The sequence below is a fragment of the Engystomops pustulosus genome, chromosome 6 (assembly GCF_040894005.1).
Source record: "Engystomops pustulosus chromosome 6, aEngPut4.maternal, whole genome shotgun sequence".
Taxonomy (NCBI): Eukaryota; Metazoa; Chordata; class Amphibia; order Anura; family Leptodactylidae; genus Engystomops; species Engystomops pustulosus.
Window position 1 is genome coordinate 85,005,704 of NC_092416.1, and position 22,490 is coordinate 85,028,193.

Here is a 22,490-nt window from a genome sequence, read left to right on the forward strand (position 1 = left end):
CCAGTGTATGAGCATTCCTAGACATAGCATGATCCCTATTCTCCAGGATGACTTATTACTGTGCCTACTTGTGAGGCTTGAAAATTCAGGAAAACATTTGTAAATGAAAGCATTGTGCCTTCTCATTGGTAATCCATTTGTACAATATAGTATCGTTTTTAAAGTACATTGGAATTCGTTTCCAGAATCAGTTTCCAGAAGTATTTAAAGGCAATCTACCATCAAAATCAAGCATGATAAAGCAGGGACACTTACAGATCCAGGCACAATAGATGTGGTCATCTTATTTTATTTGTTACCCTTGACCTCCTTCCTTGTAAAATCAACTTTTAAAATTATGGTAATGCACCTGAAGGTCCCTGGGTGGTGTTACCAGAGCCCTCCGTACTATAGCTTTACAGGCTGTTACACTGTGCAGGAGCACTTTTTGCCCTCTAACTGTGTGAGATTACATCAGGCAGGGAAAGGGGGGAGGCAGGCACCTTCACAGCTTTTGAAGCTACAGCAGGGAGGGGCTCTAGTAATCCCAACAGGAGCCCTTTATACAGAATTTTAAAAGTTGATTTTAGAAGGAAGAAGGTCATGGATGACAAATATAAGAAGATTACCACAGTCACAGTGCCTGGATCTATGAGTAAATGTCCATGGATTATCATGCTTTATTTTGATGGTAGATTTCCTTTAATAAATAATTGGAAAGAGGGTACAAGTCCTATTACTATAGCTAAAATCTATGCCAGGAAATAACAAGCATAGATTTCTTCAAAACTCTCAATTAAAAAGGTATTTAGTTATAGTGAAATATACCTACATGAATACTGCATCGGTTTCATATGATTTAGATTATATATTCTAAAAATATCTAGAAAACAAAAGTCAAATAACTCAGAAGTGATTCTAGAAATGTGAGTGAGGCTGTAGCATCATTTCAAAAGATAAAAACCATGTACATTAAATCCAATCCCAGCTTTTGCCTCTTTTATATATAGTGAGTACACTACATGTAGTTTACATCTGAATATAGATCTATCTAAAACTGTGAACTACACAATCCACGGCAGCTGGAGGTCATTGTGTATGTGCGATGGGAAAGCACTTGGGCTCTAGAGAGTTAGCTGATATCTCAGAATTTAATATCTCACTGCTGATTTTCACCTCATCACCCCCTCCAACACCTCCACCAACATACTTTGCAGAAAAATAAATTAGGTTCTGTATGACGAGTCTTCAGCTCAGTCTTTTTGATTAGGGAATCTGTCAAGAACACTTTACTGTCTGAGAGATTCGGGAAGATCCAGTGTCATGTGCTTGCACTGTTAGAATTTAATGAAATGACTCACCTAGCATCAGTCTACTATTATTAGATTTTGGGGGTCCGTTTTATATTATTTATAGATAATTACACACACATATATATATATATATATATATATATATATATATATATATATATATATATATATATCTATATATATACTAAAAGGAAAGTCCAAGCAGCACAAACCTTAAGAGAGGAAAATGGGTGCAGGCATCCCAGGACTGGGCCCCAAGTCCTCTAGTTATAATATGAAGAAAGCGGGCAGCACGCCAATGTAGGTAAAAATTACAAAGGTGTCTTTATTCCATAGTGAGTAACAATGACAGCGACGTTTCGGCTCTGCAAGAGCCTTTTTCAAGGCTTGAAAAAGGCTCTTGCAGAGCCGAAACGTCGCTGTCATTGTTACTCACTATGGAATAAAGACACCTTTGTAATTTTTACCTACATTGGAGTGCTGCACGCTTTCTTCATAATAAATATATATATATATATATACACATATATACACATATACACTCACCGGCCACTTTATTAGGTACACCTGTCCAACTGCTTGTTAACACTTAATTTCTAATCAGCCAATCACATGGCGGCAACTCAGTGCATTTAGGCATGTAGACATGGTCAAGACAATCTCCTGCAGTTCAAACCGAGCATCAGTATGGGGAAGAAAGGTGATTTGAGTGCCTTTGAACGTGGCATGGTTGTTGGTGCCAGAAGGGCTGGTCTGAGTATTTCAGAAACTGCTGATCTACTGGGATTTTCACGCACAACCATCTCTAGGGTTTACAAAGAATGGTCCGGAAAAAAAAAAAACATCCAGTGAGCAGCAGTTCTGTAGGCGGAAATGCCATGTTGATGCCAGAGGTCAGAGGAGAATGGGCAGACTGGTTTGAGCTGATAGAAAGGCAACAGTGACTCAAATCGCCACCCGTTACAACCAAGGTAGGCAGAAGAGCATCTCTGAATGCACAGTACGTCGGACTTTGAGGCAAATGGGCTACAGCAGCAGAAGACCACATCGGGTGCCACTCCTTTCAGCTGAGAACAGGAAACTGAGGCTACAATTTGCACAAGCTCATCGAAATTGGACAGTAGAACATTGGAAAAACGTTGCCTTGTCTGATAAGTCTCATGCTAATTTATAGCACAAGTCACAATGAATGTGAGATAATCAGATGTGCCCTTTCTTAAATAAACACTTGTAACTTAATCGCCTCATAAGCACAGGTTATTTATAATCTAACATCATCATTATAAACTAGGGACACTTACTCATAGATCCAGGCACTGTGACTGTGGTATATAACCTATAAATCACAACCCCTACATTTATATACTATCAATAATAACACTGAATACCAAAATAGTAATAGATCCCAGTTTTATTAAATCCAGACACCAAATAGCATAAAAATACCCCATTAAAAACACAATATAAAAACACACAATATACATGGACAGTGTGACATGACAATGCACAATAAGAGAAACTCCTATATACATGGGTTATGAAAATATATTTGTAAAGTACACTGTAAGTACCTATATAACCAGACAGTGGAAATAATGCAATAATTAATCCAAATGGACACTGGCTATATAATTTCATTAAATAAAATGCAAGTGCAACAATATTGTAAACTGTATCACAGATGTATGGTGCTACAGATCCATATTATCAAACACATTGTAGAAATAACAACAACACACCCTCAAATCACAAAAAGAATTGATAAGGATTTGGACATTCTGAAGAAAGCCTAGTCCATAAGAAAAAGACTACCAATACCAACCACTGACCATCAGTCAGCCAAAGTCACACTGTTCAGCATCCCGGGTGTACAACAGGTAGGAATAACCTATTATAGGTGAAACCGAAAAGAGCATCTCAGAATCAGGTAAGACTTATTACCAATTATCATGCACAATGGCATGAGATGATAGACATTTTTCAACATTTTTGGCCAATTTTATATACAAATATATCATAGTATCATATTTTAATTTGTGTGACCACCTATATGGCAAATGTAGAAAAGTTCTTATCCATGTAATGGCTGTAGTGCTTGTTTGTCTATGATAGATTTTTGAAAATTCTGAAGGGAAATCACATTGCAAGATTGTACAGTACATTATATTTTGCACAGAGCCGATGCTACTTAATCCACATTGGGTTGAAATCAAGAGAACCTTGTGTACTGATTTTAGAACATTTGAACATAAAAAGGTGATGATTAGAGATGAGCGAACATGCTCGTCCGAGCTTGATGCTCGTTCGAGCATTAAGGTACTCGAGACGGCTCGTTGCTCGGACGAGTATTTCCCCTGCTCGAGATCGAGCATTTAATTAAAAAAACACAGTGAAGAACAATGAAGAATAGAATAAAAACAGTGAACACAGGATCATTTAAGTGAAAAACACAGTAAAGAACACAGTGAAGAATAGATTACAGATGTTCGGCACATCTGCTTACTTGTCGGAAGATACGCGCGGAACCGTGCGAACAAAATAGTATGTGAAGAACAATATATATGTGTGAAGAACACATTGCACAACAGCACAGAGACACCGGGGAGCAGCACAGAGACACCGGGGAGCAGCACGAAGACATGGGGCAGCGGCAGCACGGAGACATCAGGCAGCGGCACGGAGCAGCACGGAGACATCGGGGCACGGAGACATCGGGGCACGGAGACAGCGGGGCACAGAGACAGCGGGGCACAGAGACAGCGGGGCACGGAGACAGCGGGGCACAGAGACAGCGGGGCACGGAGACATCGGGGCACGGAGACAGCGGGGCACGGAGAGAGCGGGGCACGGAGAGAGCGGGGCACGGAGACAGCTGGGCACGGAGAGAGCGGGGCACGGAGAGAGCGGGGCACGGAGAGAGCGGGGCACGGAGAGAGCTGGGCACGGAAACAGCTGGGCACGGAGACAGCGGGGCACGGAAACAGCTGGGCACGGAGACAGCGGGGCACAGAGACAGCGGGGCACGGAGAGAGCGGGGCACGGAGAGAGCGGGGCACGGAGAGAGCGGGGCACGGAGAGAGCTGGGCACGGAAACAGCTGGGCACGGAGACAGCGGGGCACGGAAACAGCTGGGCACGGAGACAGCGGGGCACAGAGACAGCGGGGCACGGAGAGAGCAGGGCACGGAGAGAGCGGGGCACGGAGAGAGCGGGGCACGGAGAGAGCTGGGCACGGAAACAGCTGGGCACGGAGACAGCGGGGCACGGAAACAGCTGGGCACGGAGACAGCGGGGCACAGAGACAGCGGGGCACGGAGAGAGCGGGGCACGGAGAGAGCGGGGCACGGAGAGAGCGGGGCACGGAGAGAGCTGGGCACGGAAACAGCTGGGCACGGAGACAGCGGGGCACGGAAACAGCTGGGCACGGAGACAGCGGGGCACAGAGACAGCGGGGCACGGAGAGAGCGGGGCACGGAGAGAGCGGGGCACGGAGAGAGCGGGGCACGGAGAGAGCTGGGCACGGAAACAGCTGGGCACGGAGACAGCGGGGCACGGAAACAGCTGGTCACGGAGACAGCGGGGCACAGAGACAGCGGGGCACGGAGAGAGCGGGGCACGGAGAGAGCGGGGCACGGAGAGAGCGGGGCACGGAGAGAGCTGGGCACGGAAACAGCTGGGCACGGAGACAGCGGGGCACGGAAACAGCTGGGCACGGAGAGAGCGGGGCACAGAGACAGCGGGGCACGGAGACAGTGGGGCACGGAGACAGCGGGGCACGGAGACAGCGGGGCATGGAGACAGCGGGGCACGGAGACAGCGTATCTCCCGACAAGTAAGCAGATGTGCCGAACATCTGCAATCTATTCTTCACTGTGTTTTTCACTTAAATGATCCTGTGTTCACTGTTTTTATTCTATTCTTCACTGTTCTTCACATCTGCTAACTTGTCGGGAGATAATATACGCGCGGAACAGTGAAGAATAGATTGCAGATGTTTGCATACATCTGCTAACTTATCAGAAGACATTCTTTTTAAATTAATTAACACATTTTATTCCCGAACCATGGTCCCTTTGAAAAATGCTCGAGTCTCCCATTGACTTCAATGGGGCTCGTTACTCGAACCGAGCACTCAAACATCTGGAAATGTTCGGCTCGAGTAACGAGCACCCGAGCATTTTAGTGCTCGCTCATCTCTAGTGATGATAATAACACCAAAGAGGACTTGTTTGATCTAAAATCTGTCCCACATCACTTTAAGAATTACCATAATGAAAACTGGAAATTGATTAAATTTCATGGGATAGACAAGATCTCCCTGGGGAGTTGAGGTGGCAACTGGCAAAGGACCCTGGCACAAAGAGAATGTAAGTGGATTACTCTTCTCCGAACACTGCAACCAGGAGGCCTTAATGAGAAGATCAATTTCTCAGCATTTATGGTTTAGATATATGGTAATATCTCCCCCTTTGTGGATTGTTTGGCATATAATGGGTATGTGATTTAGGTTTAATGATGCCATTTTTGTCTTTTGTTTGTTCTTATAGAATTGGAATACTTATATACCTATGACAAGTGGCGGATTGAGGGGTTCGGTTTGCATTCATCATATCAAGTAGAATTTACAGAAGGATGGTCACTTAATGGAATTTCACGTTTATTTATTGGTAATAGTGATGTGATTGTGACATTACATTGATGTAAAGACTCTTTCTCCTCTTTGGATGTGCTCATGAATGATTGATTGTTTGGTGTGAAGTTTGTACATAGATGACAGTTTTGGTATGGCAGGCATACATTGTCCTTTCATGTTTTTATGGATGTTTATTGTCTGTCCACATGTTGTTGTTTTTTTTTGTCTTTGTCATTATTACATTATAGGTTTGTACTCGTTGAATGTTTTTGTTTTTCATTGTTTATGCATGTTTGTGTCATTATTTATGTTTTATGGGGCACTTTAACTAAGAGCAGTGCCACCTGCATGTTCTTCATAAATTGTGGCGCAAGTTCTTTGTGAATCTGGCGCTCTGTGCACTGTAAAGACAGAGTGCACTACTTTTTTGGTGCTTCTTTAACATGGGCCATACAACACACTTCTGTTGGACTCTGCATGTTAAATTTGGCGCACAGTTTCACTGAGCACCAGAACACCCACTTCAGTGCAGAAATTTGTGTTGCATTAAGAATAGTGCAGCTCCGACACAAAACGGTTGCATGTGACACAAATGTGGCGCAGGCACTTCTTAAAAATTGTATATACTCGAGTATAAGCTGACCCACGTATAAGCCGAGGTACCTAATTTGAACACAAGAACTAGGAAAACCTACTGATTCAAGTATAATAAGCCTAGGGTGGAAAATGCACTGGCCACAGCCTCCACCCAGTATATAGTCAGCCAGTACATGTCCCCTAGTATATATCCAGCACCCCCTAGTATATATCCAGTGCCTGCCCCCTAGTAAATAGCCAGCAGCCCCCGAGTATATAGCCAGTGCCTGCCCTGATCATATAGCCAGCAACCTAGTATATAGCCAGCAATCTCCTAGTATATAGCCAGCCCCTGCCGCCTAGTATATAGCCAGCCCATGTCCCCTAGTATAGAGCCAGCAGCTCATGTCCCCCAGTATATATCCAGTATCCCCCTTGTATATTGTCAGCAGCCCCCTTGTATATAGCCTTCACCCTAGTATATAGCCAGCACCTGCCCCCTAGTATATAGCCAGCCCCTGCCCCTAGTATATAGCCAGTAGTCCCCTAGTATATAGCCAGCAGCACCCTAGTATATATCCAGTGCCTGCCCCCTAGTAAATAGCCAGCATCCTCCCAGTATATAGCCAGTGCCTGCCCCAGTATATAGCCAGCAGCTTAGTATATAGCCAGCAATCTCCTAGTATATAGCCAGCCCCTGCTGCCTAGTATATAGCCAGCCCATGTCCCCTAGTATAGAGCCAGCAGCTCATGTCCCCCAGTATATAGCCAGAAGGCCCCTTGTATATAGCCAGCAGCCCCCTTGCATATAGCCTGCTCCCTAGTATATAGCCAGCCCCTGTCCCCTAGTATGTAGCCAGTAGTCCCCTAGAATATAGCCAGCAGCCATCTAGTATATATCCAGTGCCTGTCCTCTAGTAAATAGCCAGCATCCCCTAGTATATAGCCAGTGACTGCCCCTAGTATATAGCCAGCAGCCTAGTATATAGCCTGCCCACTAGTATATAGCCAGCCCCTGCCGCCTAGTATATAGCCAGCCCCTGCTGCCTAGTATATAGCCAGCCCATGTCCTCTTGTATAGAGCCAGCAGCTCATGTCCCCCAGTATATAGCCAGAAGCCCCTTGTATATAGCCTGCCCCCTTTTAGTATGGTTGTTTTTAATATTTGAAGTTCTTATTGTATTACTATATCTCGCTGCACCTTGGTGGGCGTGTCGCAGTCCGATCATGTGATCTCCGTCACGTGATCGTGACGTCACACGCCATCACCGGAGCGGGATCTTTAAATTGACATTATGTCTTCTGAACTACAGAGACCATGACTAAGCCCTGAGAGAGGGCGAAACGCGTTGGTCACCATACCTGGGCCATCACACGTTTGTAAGTTTGCCTATTGTGGATTTTACAAGATTTCAAAATAAAAGAATTGATTTTTACCTGCATATCCCTGAAGCGCGGACATCATTTTCTTCTTCCTGGAATAGCCTGCCCCCTAGTATATAGCCAGCCCCTGCCCACTAGTATATAGCCAGCCCCTTCCCCCTAGTATATATCCAGTGCCTGCCCCCTAGTAAGTAGCCAGCATTCCTCTAGTATATAGCCAGCCTCTGCCGCCTAGTATATAGCCAGCCCATGTCCCCTAGTATAGAGCCAGCAGCTCATGTCCCCCAGTATATAGCCAGAAGCCCCCTTGTATATAGCCAGCAGCCCTCTTGTATATAGCCTGCCCCCTAGTATATAGCCAGCCCCTGCCCCCTAGTATATAGCCAGCCCCTGCCCCCTAGCTCATAGCCAGTAATCCCCTAGTATATATCCAATTCCTGCCCCCTAGTAAATAGCCAGCCCCCTGCACTGAGTATGCACAGCCCATAAAAAACCTCTGTACTCACCTTTCCAACGCAGGTCCTCTTCTATCTTCTGAAGCTCCGGCTGTGGGCGCCGTACACACCATGAATTCAGCTGCTTACTGACATCATAGTGTGTGCACAGTATATACAGGAACTGTGCAGGCAGTTTGCACTGAAAAGAATGTGCAAAATCTGTTGCACGGCCCCTAGTAAATGTGGGCTTATGTATTGGTTTTTTCACATTTTACATCAAGGTGGCCCTCTCACCTTAAGTGTTACGCTGTTCAAGTGAAAGGACACAAACTCAGATTACATGCACCCTATAACATGTAATTTACTATATATATATATATATATATACTATGTATTACTACCAAAGTCACATACCTGTCATGGACTGTGTGACTTTGGTTGACTGTGCATAATTGTCAGTGGTTGGTATTGGTAGTCTTTTTCTTATGGACTAGGCTTTCTTTAGGGTTGTTAAAATCCTTATCAATTCTTTTTGATTTGATTTGATTTGAGGGTGTGTTGTTGTAATTTTTACAATGCGTTTGATAATATGGATACCAATCTCTATACATCTGTGATACAATTTAGAATAGTGTTGCACTTGCACTTTATTTTGTGATATAACATAGCCATTGTCCATTTGGATTAATTATTGCATTATTATCCTATTGTGCATTGTCATGTCACACTGTCCATGTATATTGTGTGTTTTTATATTGTGTTTTTAATGGGGAATTTTTGCTCTAAGATTCCCTCAAGATTGACATAAATAGATATTTAATTGGACTATTGTATTGGTTTTGTTGGTTTGTAACTGTGACTGTGGTACTCTTCTTATATTTGTCATTGAGTGAGTAGAAGACCGATTAGTAAGGAGTTAAGGTAATCGAGACAAGAGTAAATCACATCGACAATTAGTATATGAGAGATTTAAATTTTGTGAGTAATGGTGAAAGATGTTTTTGAGATGCATGCGGCAAGAGCCTCCAAATGATTGAACATATGCTGAGAGAGGAGAGGTCATAGTCCAGCACAACCCGAGACAGTGGGCTTGCTGCCTAAGGCTTATGGTGATATTCACCCTAGAAATGAAGATGTCAGGGTTGGGTCGGTTAGTAGCTGGTGGAAAGATATTCAGCTTTAGAAAAATTAAGTTTAAAGAAGACAGAGTACATGATGTCAGAGAAAGAAGAGAGACAATCGCTGGTGTTCTGCACTAAGACAAAAGATGTTACATGCAGAAGTTTATAGTATAAAGATAATACTGAAAAACAAATCTGCTGATGGTTTGTCCAAATGGGGCAGTGTAGAGGGAAAAGAGAAGGGTACCTAGGACTGAGCCCTAAGGCAACAGTAAGGCCCCTTCCACACTTGCGTTGCAGATCACATCAGATTTTGCTCAGGGTGCGATCAGGGTTTGGTCAGTGAAAAACTGACATTTTTCATCAGAGTGCAATCAGTTTTCAGTCAGAGTTTGTTCAGTGTCTCAGTTTTTCACGCACTTTTCAATGCATTTTCAATGTGTTTTTCACGCGCAGATAATGCACGCGAAAAGGACTCAGGACTGAGCTCTATCTTTTCTATGGCAATTGATGCATGAAAAACGCATTGCACTTGCATTGCACTTGCATGTGTTTCACAGTGCAATGCGTTTTTGATGTGTCTCCATAGACTTGTATGGTGCGTTTTTCACGAGCGTGACTTGCAAAAGTAGAGCATGTCGAGATTTAACCGCGCGTTAAAAACATGTGCGTGTGAAAAAAATGCAAGTCTGAAAAAGCCCATTGATTACAATGGGTCAGAATGCATTGCAAGTTCTGCACGTCAAAAGCATGGGCAGAAAATGCGCGTGAAAAACGCAAGTGTGGAAGGGGCCTTAGAGTCTACCTCTACCTCTAGAGGTAAAGGAGATAACAGAGATCTAGAAAAGAAGACACTGAAAGTGCGGTCAGAGAGATGGGAAGAAAACCAAGAGAGTGCAGTGTCCTTCAGGCCAATGAAGCAAAACATCCTGAGGAGGAGCTGGTGGTCCACAGTTTCCAACACTACTGAGAGATCCAGAAGAATAAGGAGAAAATAGTCACTTTGGGATTTAGCAGTAAAGAGATCTTTGGAGACTTTAGAAAGAGCTGTCTCAGTGGAATACACTGTGCAAAAAGCAAGTGGATTCAAGGAGGGAGTTAGCTAAGAGATAATGGGGGGCATTTACTAAGGGCCCGAATTGCATTTTTCCGACGTGTTTCCCGAATATTACCGTTTTTCCCTGAATTGCCCCAGGTTTTGGCGCACGAGATCGGATTGTGGTGCATCAGCGCCGGCATGCACGTGACAGAAATCGGGGATGTGGCCATCGGAAAACCGATATTAAAATTGCTGTATTTAAAAAAAAAATGTGTCGCTTGACACGCACTTACCTGCACCCAGCCTAGCTTGGTGAACTCCAGCGGACCTTGGCGGACTTCAACGCAGCAGCGACACCTGGTGGACATCGGGCCCACTACCTTAGTGAATCGCCAGAAGACAGGAATCAGCATCACAGAACCCGCCGCTGGATCGCGAATGGACCGGGTAAGTGAATCTGCCCCATTGGGTTAGTAGAAAATAGACCAGGTTTCCAGGAGTTTGGAGATGAAAGGGGGATTAAAGTCTAGTCGGTAGTGAACAGCACTGGATGGGTCCAGGCAAGGTTTGTTTTGGTAAAAAGCACATTTTGACATAAATTGAAATAAGTTGTAGTTTGCTTTCTAAAAAGATACATATTATCATGCCTTTTGTGTCAGTTTTCATTTGTACAAGGTATGAAAAAGTCCCAATTTCTGGAAACTTCTTCAAATACAGGAATTGCAACCTTTTTCCCAATATGCCACCCTCATGTTACGGAGCTTGTTGGGGCACGAGCCGTGTTGGAGTATTGCATGGGAAGATAATCCCTGCAAATTCAATCTCTGCACATCAGCACAAGGTTGTTCTAGACATAATAAGAGGCTTTTTCTGGACATGATGTCTTTATTTAGTGAATTACTGTATATTCTATAAAGAATGCTGACAAGTCTTTCCCCTGCCTTGATCTGCACATCTGTACTGCAGCAACGCTGAGGAGAGGTTTTGGTCTGAGATTCTGTGTCCTCATGTTTGATAGGATCACCCCTTTGACCTTCATCCAGACAACCTGATAATTAAGGAAATTATTACCAAATACCAGATTAACACCAATAACTTGCAGTTATCAGAAAGTGTTCTGTAATTTTGATTTTACAATTATCTCATTTACTATTTATTCTGTGCTTTAGACTATATAAAATGTATAACATCTGCTTAAAATACTGCTATTTTACTCATGTTAGGATTAAGGACTCATGTTAGGATAAAAGACTCACAAAGGACAATACAATGGGGGTCATTTACTAAGGGCCCGATTCACGTTTTTGCAATCGGATTGTGGCACATCAGCGCCGGCATGCACGCAACGAAAATTGGGGGGCGTGGCCATACGAAAACCCGATGGATTTGGAGAAACCACCGCATTTTTTTAAAAAAAGTGTCGCTGGACACGCGCTTACCTGCACCCAGCAATGGATCATGAACTCCGGTGGACTTCTGCAGACTTCAGCAGACTTCAGCACAGCAACGACACCTAGGGACGTCGGAGGAACTGCCTTAGTGAATCGCCGGAAGACCCGAATCCACCACAGAGTGCGTGCCGCTGGATTACGAATGGACCGGTTAAGTAAATCTGCCCCATTGACCTTGACATTTAGGAAAATGTGTGTAGTTCTCTAATTTTGATCTCCAGTCTATTTGCAAAAATCAGTTATCCGTATGACTGTAAGGTATGGTCAGTGACAAACAGTATTTAAGCATCAAACCCCACATATAGCAATTAAAACAGGGGAACAAGTATGACGTGGTAGCTAAAGTGCCAAAGCAATCAAATACATTTCAGCAGCATTACTTACATCACAAAAAAGTAAAGGAGAGAGAGAAGTTAGGTGTTAGGTTGCTTTTATTTGATAAAAGGAACTAAAACAGTTAGACCTTTTTAAATATTTGTTGTTTGATTACCCCTTTTCTCTGTTTAGCTTTCTTTTTGCATCTTAAGGATTGGGATTACTGTTTATTTGCCAAGTGCAGCATTTTGGCTTGTATATAGGGGCGGCAATAGAAGGTAAGGGAAGAAAAATACTTTTTAATTTTGATACCTTTTGGGCCAGTCAAATGTGTATACAAGGGACCAGAGGGCCATGTTGCCGGAGAATGGTAAGGGCCTTTTATTTATTTCCTTTTTCCTGCTCTGGTCAGCAAGGAATTTCACAATATAACAGAGTCCCTTGTTGAGAAGGACCTGGGGGTACTAGTAGATCATAAATTGAATAACAGCATGCAATGTCAATCAGCTGCCTGTAAAGCCAGTAAGATTTTGTCATGTATCAAAAGTGGTATGGACTCTCGTGATAGGGATGTAATATTACCGCTGACAAGGCATTGGTTCAGTCTCACCTGGAATATGCTGTTCAGTTCAGGGCTCCGGTCCATAAAAAGCATGCCCTGGAGCTGGAGAGGGTTCAACGTAGAACCACAAATATGATAAGAGGTATGGAGGGTCTTCGTTATGGGGAAAGAGTAAAACAACTAGATTTATTTAGTCTGGAAAAGAGACGACTACGAGGGGACATGATTAATTTATATAAATATATGAATGGTCCATACAAAAAATATGGTGGTAAGTTGTTTCAGATTTAATCAAATCAAAAGACGAGGGGGCACTGTCTCCATGTCACAGTCTATGGGGATTAGTCCCTTAGGACTAAGTAAGTGGACTCCCTGGACCACCGCGGGAGATAACAACCTTAGCCACACCCGGGAGCGGAGTCTAAGTGAACTCCTGGTCTTCGCCAAAGAGCCCGCCGCAAAGCGGGATGGACTTGCTGCGGCGGGGAGTCACCAGGTCGCTCCACGGGTGCGACTAGGCCCGCGGTGGCAGCCAAGGTAGGGACAAGGGGACCACGGATGGCAGGCAGGACCATGGGAAGGCAGGCAGGCAGGACCACGGGAAGGCAGGCAGGCAGGACCACGGGAAGGCAGGCAGGCAGGACCACAGGAAGGCAGGCAGGACCACGGGAAGGCAGGCAGGCAGGACCACGGGAAGGCAGGCAGGACCACGGGAAGGCAGGCAGGACCACGGGAAGGCAGGCAGGCAGGACCACGGGAAGGCAGGCAGGACCACGGGAAGGCAGGCAGGACCACGGGAAGGCAGGCAGGACCACGGGAAGGCAGGCAGGCAGGCCCGCCACAGGATGCCACAGAACAGGGGAACAACACGGAACACAGGAAACCGGGAACACGGGAACTCAGAGGCGTCTGGAAACGCTCAAGAAGGCTTTCTCCTCAGAAGAGTGAACTGAAGATCCGGCAGGGGATGCTGGGAGTCGCCAGGCTATATAGCCGAGCCTGGAATGCCAGAGCCAATAAGGAGGACGCTGGCCCTTTAAGGCTGGGAGAAGTCCGCGCGCGCTCCCTCTAGTGGCAGGAGCACGCGACTGCATGGAAGAAGCATGCGGCCTACACGCTGGGAGCAAGAGTGCAGGCCGCAGCCTGGAGAGGTAAGTGAGAGCTGGGGGAGCAGGGACCGCGGCAGCAGGCACGGGTACACCCTCAATCCGTACCGAGGATCGTGGGTGTAACCGTGACACTCCATTTGGAGAAATCAAGGTTTAATCACCAGAGGCGACAGGGCTTTTTTACTATGAGAACTGTCAATCTGTGGAATAGCCTGACTAAGGCGCTGGTCACAGCAGGGACAGCAAAGAGCTTCAAGAAGGGTCTAGATGCCCATTTACACCTAAATAACATTGATGGTTATGTTATATAGAATTGTTTCCCCTAAATCCCTTCCTCATCCAATCCCTTCTCTTCCTTGGTTGAACTTGTCTTTTTTCAACCGTATAAACTCTGATACTATGGTAACAGGCAACAGTTTAAAGCCCTGGGTTGAGTGTTGTAAATTTTTGGCAATTGGTCATTAGAGGATAATAGCATGCAGATGCTTTAATTTGATATATCTGCACATATAATTTGTGCCTTCTGCATAGAAATGTGGTGACTTGCCTGTATGCACCATTTCTATCCTTATAATCCCCCAACAATGAACATTGTAGCTCACACAACCGTATATATAGCTGTCTGTGTTCTTAGAAATAAGAAATATGACAATCCTGTGTTTCCTCTACTAAATTTAATTGTCAAAAAATGGTTTTTTTAAACAAATCTTCTTTAAGATTCCAGTTGCCCCATAATGGAGTATACTTATTGGAGCCTTTAATAACGAAACCTTTAACAAAGATTTACAATTAATCCAAGACTTGGATTAGGAGAGACCTATATGATGATCGTCCAAGCTGACCGGACTCCAGAAGAGAAAATATTGAATTATATATACATTCACCAAAACCCATCAAACCTTTAACCACTAAAGTATCCTTGTATTCCACAATATATAAAAGCTGGGAAACCCATATATGATAATAGAAAGAAGGAAGAGAAACGATCCCTCTCAAAATATCTCTACAGAGAACATCCTGCTTCAGATGAAAATGTTTTTACCCCAGATCAACCTGTTCATCAAAGAATGAATAAGCTTAATCCACTTATTATTAACCTAACAATATAATAACTAGGGTAGAATAATCATCTTGACTAAAGCTATTTGTTCTGCCTTAGAGAGGGGGAGACTTACCCAAATATTAACCTTAGATGTTAATTTATTAATGGTTGATTTCTGCCAGTTGATATTTAAACCGGAAACTCTCCCGAATTCACTGACAATTTCCACTGTTCTAGGGACAGATTTAGACTGACAGAGTCAACAGTACCTCCAGAGCCTCCCTCCACTGTCCCCTCTCAGTCTCTGATCAAGATAGCCAATGAAAGAGCAACAGAAGGAACAGTGGGCACCCCCTATCTAGCCCCCCTGGTCAATGGAAAAGATCCCCTTAATTCTAATGCAGGCTTTGGGTGCCAGATAAAACCTATAAACTTTGGCCCAACCCAAATCTCCTCATCACCTCACGGAGGAAAACCCACTCCCCCCTGTCAAACGCCTTTGTGGCGTCTAAAGACAGGATAGAGGGGGATAAAGGTATGATTCTTTATCTAAAAGGTCCTTATTTTTTCCCAACCAATACAATAACAGCTTCATACATGAATACCGGCAATTCACCTGACTCCAGAGTATTGCCTGGCCTTAAGAAGAGAAGGGAGAAGAATCTCCCCAAACCTCTGGTAAACTTCCAGAGGCAGGCCGTCTCTTCCAGGTGAAGACATTTAACTGTCATTTATAATTCCCTCAACTTTATACCAGTATCTAAGATCTCTCTTACTGATGGCCATAGCACTGGAAATTGAATTGAATCAAGATATTTTATAATTTCAGCTTCTGAAGCCTCCAAGTCAGATGAGTAGAGTTAAAAGAACTGGAAAAAACATTTCTTTTTCCACAATTTACATTGACCATATTGCCTTGAGAATCTCTAATGGCATAAATTTTATCCATTTCCTGCTGTCTCTTAATTTTCTAACCAATCCTTTTCCAGGAACCCTCAGATTCTCAATGGGACTTGTAATTTAAAAAATATAGTTTATGAAATCTTTCTGTGCGTTACCTAATTTCTCCTTATTACACATAGATCTAGTGCTCTGAAAATTTTCCTCTGAAAGGAGAATTTGAGTCCTGATGGAGGTCTGCAAATTCTTTTTTAAGAATATCTCGAAGATACATTTTGATTGTATCCCAGACCACACATGGATTGGCTGAAGGTGAATTGAGTTGTACAAAAAAGAGTATGTCATTTTTGAGCCTATCTTCATTAGGGATTAGGGTCAACCAGTTTGGGTTTAGCTTCCAATCACACCTTGCATTTTCAACCCCCCGCACTAAAACATCAACAACTATAGATGAGTGGTCAGAAAATAAACAATTATCATTATTATATTAATGGCGATAGCAGGAAAAAACTCGGGTATCTCCCCGCAGTCTCCTCCAAATATCTACCCATCCTACTTCCAAACACTTGCAAGTCTTTATATATGATTTAGATCACCTTCTGAAGCGCAACTAGAGAATCTATGCAGCCTAAATTACATAACTTGATTAAAATCTCCAAAAAGCTATATTTAGCATTCTCCCACCTTACCCTGAAACACTATTAAATCATTCAATACCTTTAAATCCCTATTCCTGCAATTATCAATTCATTACCATAAATTAAAGGTGAAAAAAAAGAAAGAAACAATATATAAACCCTCTTCATCCTCCCCCATCCCTTAAAAACCCCTGAATGTTAAGCCCAGTTCTTGTCCTAAGTGGAGGAGTTTTCCACAATTTGTCTAATCTTGCAGCATCTTCTGTTATATTGGAACTCTTTTCTTAAGATGGACTTCCTCACTGAAGCCTTTGGCGCCATCTTAACTATACCCCTATTACTGTTAAACCAACAGAAAACTTGTTGTACCAAACCGTCTTATACGTAAGAAAGAGAAAGAGAAGAAGAGAGAAAAAAGGGAACCTAGGCCCCTTAATCACACAGGTTAGCAGATATTTTAATTTTAATTTTTTTGATTTTTCAAAAGCTTTATTATAACAAAGATTTCAGCTTGCAATGCTTTTCGGAAGATTGTAAAAGCAATACATAATTACAGCGCATTGTGCTAAGTAGGGGGAGCTGAGATAAAATATCCCAGAAAAAGTGGGAAGGAGAAGTAGGGAAGGGATGGGGAAGAGAGGAAAGGAAGTGGGGTGAGTAGAGGGTAAGTTTGGGATGTAGGGGAATACATAGGACCACAGAAGAGGAGAACTATATCCCAAAGATACACAGGTCTTATACAGGTCTTTGTAAACATTTTACATTTTAGACAGGCAGGATTTCTTATGGTCGAACAATAACCAATAACAAGTGCTTCTTACAATCCTCTACTTTGTTGTGTACATTTACCGATACAGTGGAATATTAGGATATAACTAAAAATAGCTTGCTAAAGAGGTCAATTAGGGTTTTCTTTTTTACCTCTGTTGAACTCAGATTTTCTAAACTTCCAGAAGGCTTCCAGATTTTGCTAAAGTATTCATGTCTTCTCTCGGCTCAACTTGCAGTCTCTTCTAACCTATAAAGCAGGTCTACCTTTTTCTAACCATTGAGATGTAGATGGAAGGTTGTCATCCAGCCAAAGCAGTGGTACCAGAGATTTTGTGGCTTGTACCAATATGGTGACCAACCTGCCTTTCCTAGGTGTCCAGGTCTTATTTGGAAGCCAGTGCAAAACTGACCGTGCAATACTTTGTAATAAGGCTAATCTACACGTTAGCAGACCCATACACAGAGCTCCCCCAAACCACAAGGCGATGAGAGAACGACCAGCCCAGCAAACCCAGGAGGTAAATGATACACATAAGGAGCAACAGGGGGTGCAAGATTCTAAAAAAACCCTCCAAGTTACTCGGGTGATAACATAACATCAGAGTTCAGGAAATAAAGAGATCGCTCGTAATATCCTGGGGCACTGCTGAGTAGTGCTGCTAAAAACAATCCACACAAATGGTGACTAAGGGAGACCATCCAGCATATAATAGTAGGACCCAGCAGAATGGTACCACCTCCGCATCCACTGACAAACCTCTCACCCAGTGAAGCTCAAGGGAGGAGATACTAGCAACCAGACCAAGGGAGATTTTAGGTTTTGGCAAAGAGACGGCTAATGAAGTTTAGTGTGGATAATTGTAAGCTTATGCATTTGGGTGAAGAAAACAAAAAGTACAAATATGTATTAAATTGTAAAACAAGGTTACCCACTGAAGCTGGAAAATACTTGAGGGGATGGATGGACTTTCATTTTTAAGATTTAAAAACATACTAAATATAATTTTAAAAAAGTAAGAAAAAAGGGTTAATACATGTTTTCTCTAGCACAAAATTTCCATTGGTCTTAGACACCAGTAAAATCTTTCGCCTTTCCCCACTGCCTTATTAGCTGGCACAGCAGCAGTGTCATATGCTTTGTGATAGCGGTTAGCGCTGCTCTATCTTTAAAGGTGTCAGTAACAGCATGATCTTCCTATTGTACCTGGATTCCTCACTGATGAAAGTGCATGTTCACAACTTGCTGGAACCTTTCTTCATGTTGGGAATGAATAATGGTTGGAGACAAGTTATTGTACTGTGCAGTACTTTGTACATTAATAGGGATTGTTAAATGTATCCCTGACATGTACAGCTTAAAATCTGCTTGTAGATTTCAGTCTTTCTTTACACTGGATTTTTTGTGTGGATTTTAAAACATTTAGGATTTAACCCAATAAATGATTTCAGCAGACTTGTCTTCATAGGTACAAAAAGCAGCACAACATGTAATCCATGGCTAAATTTGGAATTGGGTGCCGTTGTACAATTATATGTAGTACATTTTGAAAATCAAATCATTGTAGCTCCTTCTCTAAGACACAGATATAAAACATAATAAAATAATTAATGTTACAGGAAAGTTAGTGTAATCGGTTAGTGATGTTCAGTTAGTGATGTTCATAGTACAAGGATAATGTAGATAATGATGTCAGAACATAGACATAAAACAAATGGTAATGTTACGGTGAAGGAATAATCATTTATACATCAGTACATCAGTATTAAAGGGAGTCTACCAGTTCCCAAATCGCCCTACTTCAGTTCTCTCCTTTCAAACAAGGACATCAGCTATAACCTCCAGCAAGCCCTACATCTCAGTCACACATCCCACCCCATTCCCATATTACAGGAGAAGGCTCAGAACAATAAAAGTCCTAAGGCTTTCCTCCCTCAGCCACACCCCTCCCCCTCTATGTGTAACACTTACTCACAGCTCAGTCTTTCCTCTCTCACATATAGCATTGTCAATAGAGATGTGCTAAATATCTTTGTCTAAAGAATGTCAGTATAACACAGAGGAGAGGGCGAAGAGACTGAAAATGCAGTGTGAAAGGGGAAGGGGTGGGGCAGAGCAGAGAAGAGACTAAAAGCTGTGCTCATCCAGAGAGCTAAACAGCAAGAAGATAAACTGATGTCAGTGCTACCAACCAAAACTATGGATGAAATAGAGGCTGCACTTGGGAAATGATAATTTATGAATTCATGACAAGAAAAACTCAATGTGATAACAGCTACGTGCATCTTATTATGCTACAGGAACTGTTGAACCATATGTGTCTATTGATTTCTCTTAATAGGCTTTAAAAACTGATATGCATAAAGACAATTTGTCTAAAAAGAATTGGCAGATCACTGGAAAACAGGAAAGGTATACTTAAGAAACTTACATTGTGCCCTACACAATGATGCTATTTTTGGGGTGAATTGAGAGCATGCAGGAAGCATGGGAAAAAATAATAATCGGGAAATCCATTTTTTCTTAGCAGATTTTTGGTCAAATCCAAGTTGAACAATGATTTAGTCACTAATTGCCTTATATAAAAGTGAAAGAGAGAGTTAAAGAAGAGGTTAAAGAACGAATCACTTGTGTTAGAAAGAAATATTTCTTTATCTCAAACAGTCTTTGATTCTTATATCCACTGACTGTGCTTATCATTGGCGAAGATTGGACCCAAACTCTTTAAGTGTAGCCAAATGTGGGGCAGTGTTTGACGGATTGATGTTGTACATATTTAAAAATATTTTGGTAGGAGCTTTTTACAATTTAATTGACACCATTTATCAAGGTAATGAGGTTTCCATCCGTATATGACTTTAGTAGATGGCCTATACTGTGGTGAACTTAAAAGTTGAAAAACCCTTTAAGGATGTGTCCACACGTTCAGTTTATCAGATGCAGTCCAAACCAGGAGTGGAGTGAAAATAGAGAAGTAGCACCTCTCAATGATATGTTCTCAACCAATATGATACACAACTGCCTCTGAAAAACTGAACTTGTGGATGCACCCAAATACATTTGGGGTATGTCAAGACGAAATGGTCAATAATTCCAGTTTGTGACAAGTATATATCAGGGGACATTTTTAAGGGCTGGTATGTCAGTTTTCTTGCATAAAAACCGTGAAAAAACTGCTATTCCTTGCAAACCACAAGATATTCGATTTTATGCCACCTCCAAACCAAGTGGATGTGGAGGGTCGTAAGGGGGGTTCAGTCGCGGGTGGAGTGGTTGGGCGCAAGGCTTTCCTGTCTGATGTTTTAACGCTTGAATAAAGGAATCATGGATTGAGAAAAGTGAGTGCCGTTCTGTTCTTGGACTTTCCACTACTGGCTTCTATTCTATTGGAAAGAGCACCACAATAGATCCCATTACACCAGCGATTGGAGAAGGTACCGTCCCAATGTGTGGGGAGAGTTCACACTGTGTTCACAGTATGGAGAGACTTGGGTAGTGCCTGTTCTTCTGCATCTTTCTATATTTGAATCTTTTCTGTCACAAACTTGTCTACTTGCTAAAGTCTACAACTGTTCAAGCCTAATTGGTTGCAGGCACTGGCTTAGAATTGAACGACAATGCAGTTACCCGCCAAACACATAACAAGACTGGGGCCTCCTGACGTATCCGCAATAGTGGAAGGGTGGGGCGTATGATAAGTGTCCCCCATCTAGCACATATATACATATATAAATATATATATATATATATATATATATATATATATATATATATATTATGAAGAAGATAAGTAAGGCACATTGTTCATACTACACTAGAAAACAGTCTACAGTATATATTATCAATGGTTTCTGATTCAGATCATGCAATTACCTTACTAAACACACATACAGAGTATAAACAAAGTAAGTTCTTACCTGTTAGCTGCAAATTTTTGCGATATATATCCTCCCGGAATTTGTGTCACTATATACCCCCAAAAGAAGGAGCCATGTATCATGCCAACTGTCTCAGGATCCCAGGAAAATTGTGCTTGCTGTTACAGATAGAAGGAATGATACTGTATATTAATCATGGTGTAAAACTGAAATAAGAACATTGTCAATGTACAAAGGCTTGCTTAAACTCATGCTTCCTTCAGACATATGTCTGTTCTGTAGGGAAAGCTTTAAAATGGGACAATAACCATAAAAGTTAAAAGAATGAGGCTGGAGAGACTTGTTCAGGTCATTGTGATTCTAATTGTCATTTAACAAGGTCCTGCTAATGTATTCACATTAAGGTTCCTGTTATGAACATGTATTACTTTATGGCTCATTGTGGTATTCTAATAAAAATAGGCTATCTGTCTTTTTGGATACATTCTTTAAAATGCTGTTTGCATTTTCACTCTGCTGGCTTGCTCTTTGCAAATAGCCATAGTAAGCATTACAAGCACCAGCAATCATTTATACCTAGCTAGGCATATTTTATTTCCCTTGGTGCACCAAAAGTACACCACTAAAATTGTAGATCTATGATTGGACATGGCTATGTATGCATTATGTAGTTTCGGTGCAATGTGTCAGGGTTCGGGGTCTGTGGACCCGATGGGTCGCTTCCCCGCTCAGGTCTCACAGAGTTCACTATCTTTTTTATGGTGCATCTTTAACATAGGGCTAATTTGTGTCACATAAAAGCTAGTGCAGCTGCACCACAATCACAGCGCACACACTTCTTAAATACCTGTGCAAGCCATTTAGCTCTGAAAAAGAAGCACAGTCCGACATAAGTGTGCAGCAAGACCCTTAGTAAATAAGCCCCTGTGAGTGTGGTAATCTTCTTATATTTGTTATCCATGACCCCCTTCCTTCTAAAATTAACTTCTTAAATTATGCTAATGAAACACAAGTTATGCTATTGATGCTCTGGAGGGTGTTATCAGACCACTCCATGCTACAGATTCACAGGCTGCTCACTGTGCACTCCCAACACCCAAACCTCCATCTGATGCTGTGAGATGACATGAGGCAAAGGGATGAGGGTAGTTCTGAAGGAGCAGGGTAGAGGATGAGACAGTGTAATGTGAGAGATATATTTATCTACAAATGCCATTTTGGTCCAACCAGACGCCATCTTGTCTTAGCAGGGGGTCATGATGACCACAGTCCAGCCATGTCATGATTCAAACATCATTTTGTATGAACTGTTTAGAAATTACTGTGTCCTCTCTTGTTTACCCTGT

At 42.5% G+C, this 22,490-nt stretch overlaps 1 protein-coding gene across 1 annotated transcript in view; it reads right to left on the reverse strand.

Annotated features, from left to right (window-relative positions):
• The window catches only part of SLC17A7 (solute carrier family 17 member 7), a 69,349-nt gene that overhangs the window by 20,728 nt on the left and 26,131 nt on the right, over positions 1–22,490 (reverse strand). Inside the window, exon 3 of the mRNA XM_072156889.1 lies at positions 21,184–21,302. Coding sequence (XP_072012990.1) covers positions 21,184–21,302 — 119 coding nt within the window. The remainder of the gene's footprint in view (positions 1–21,183; positions 21,303–22,490) is intronic.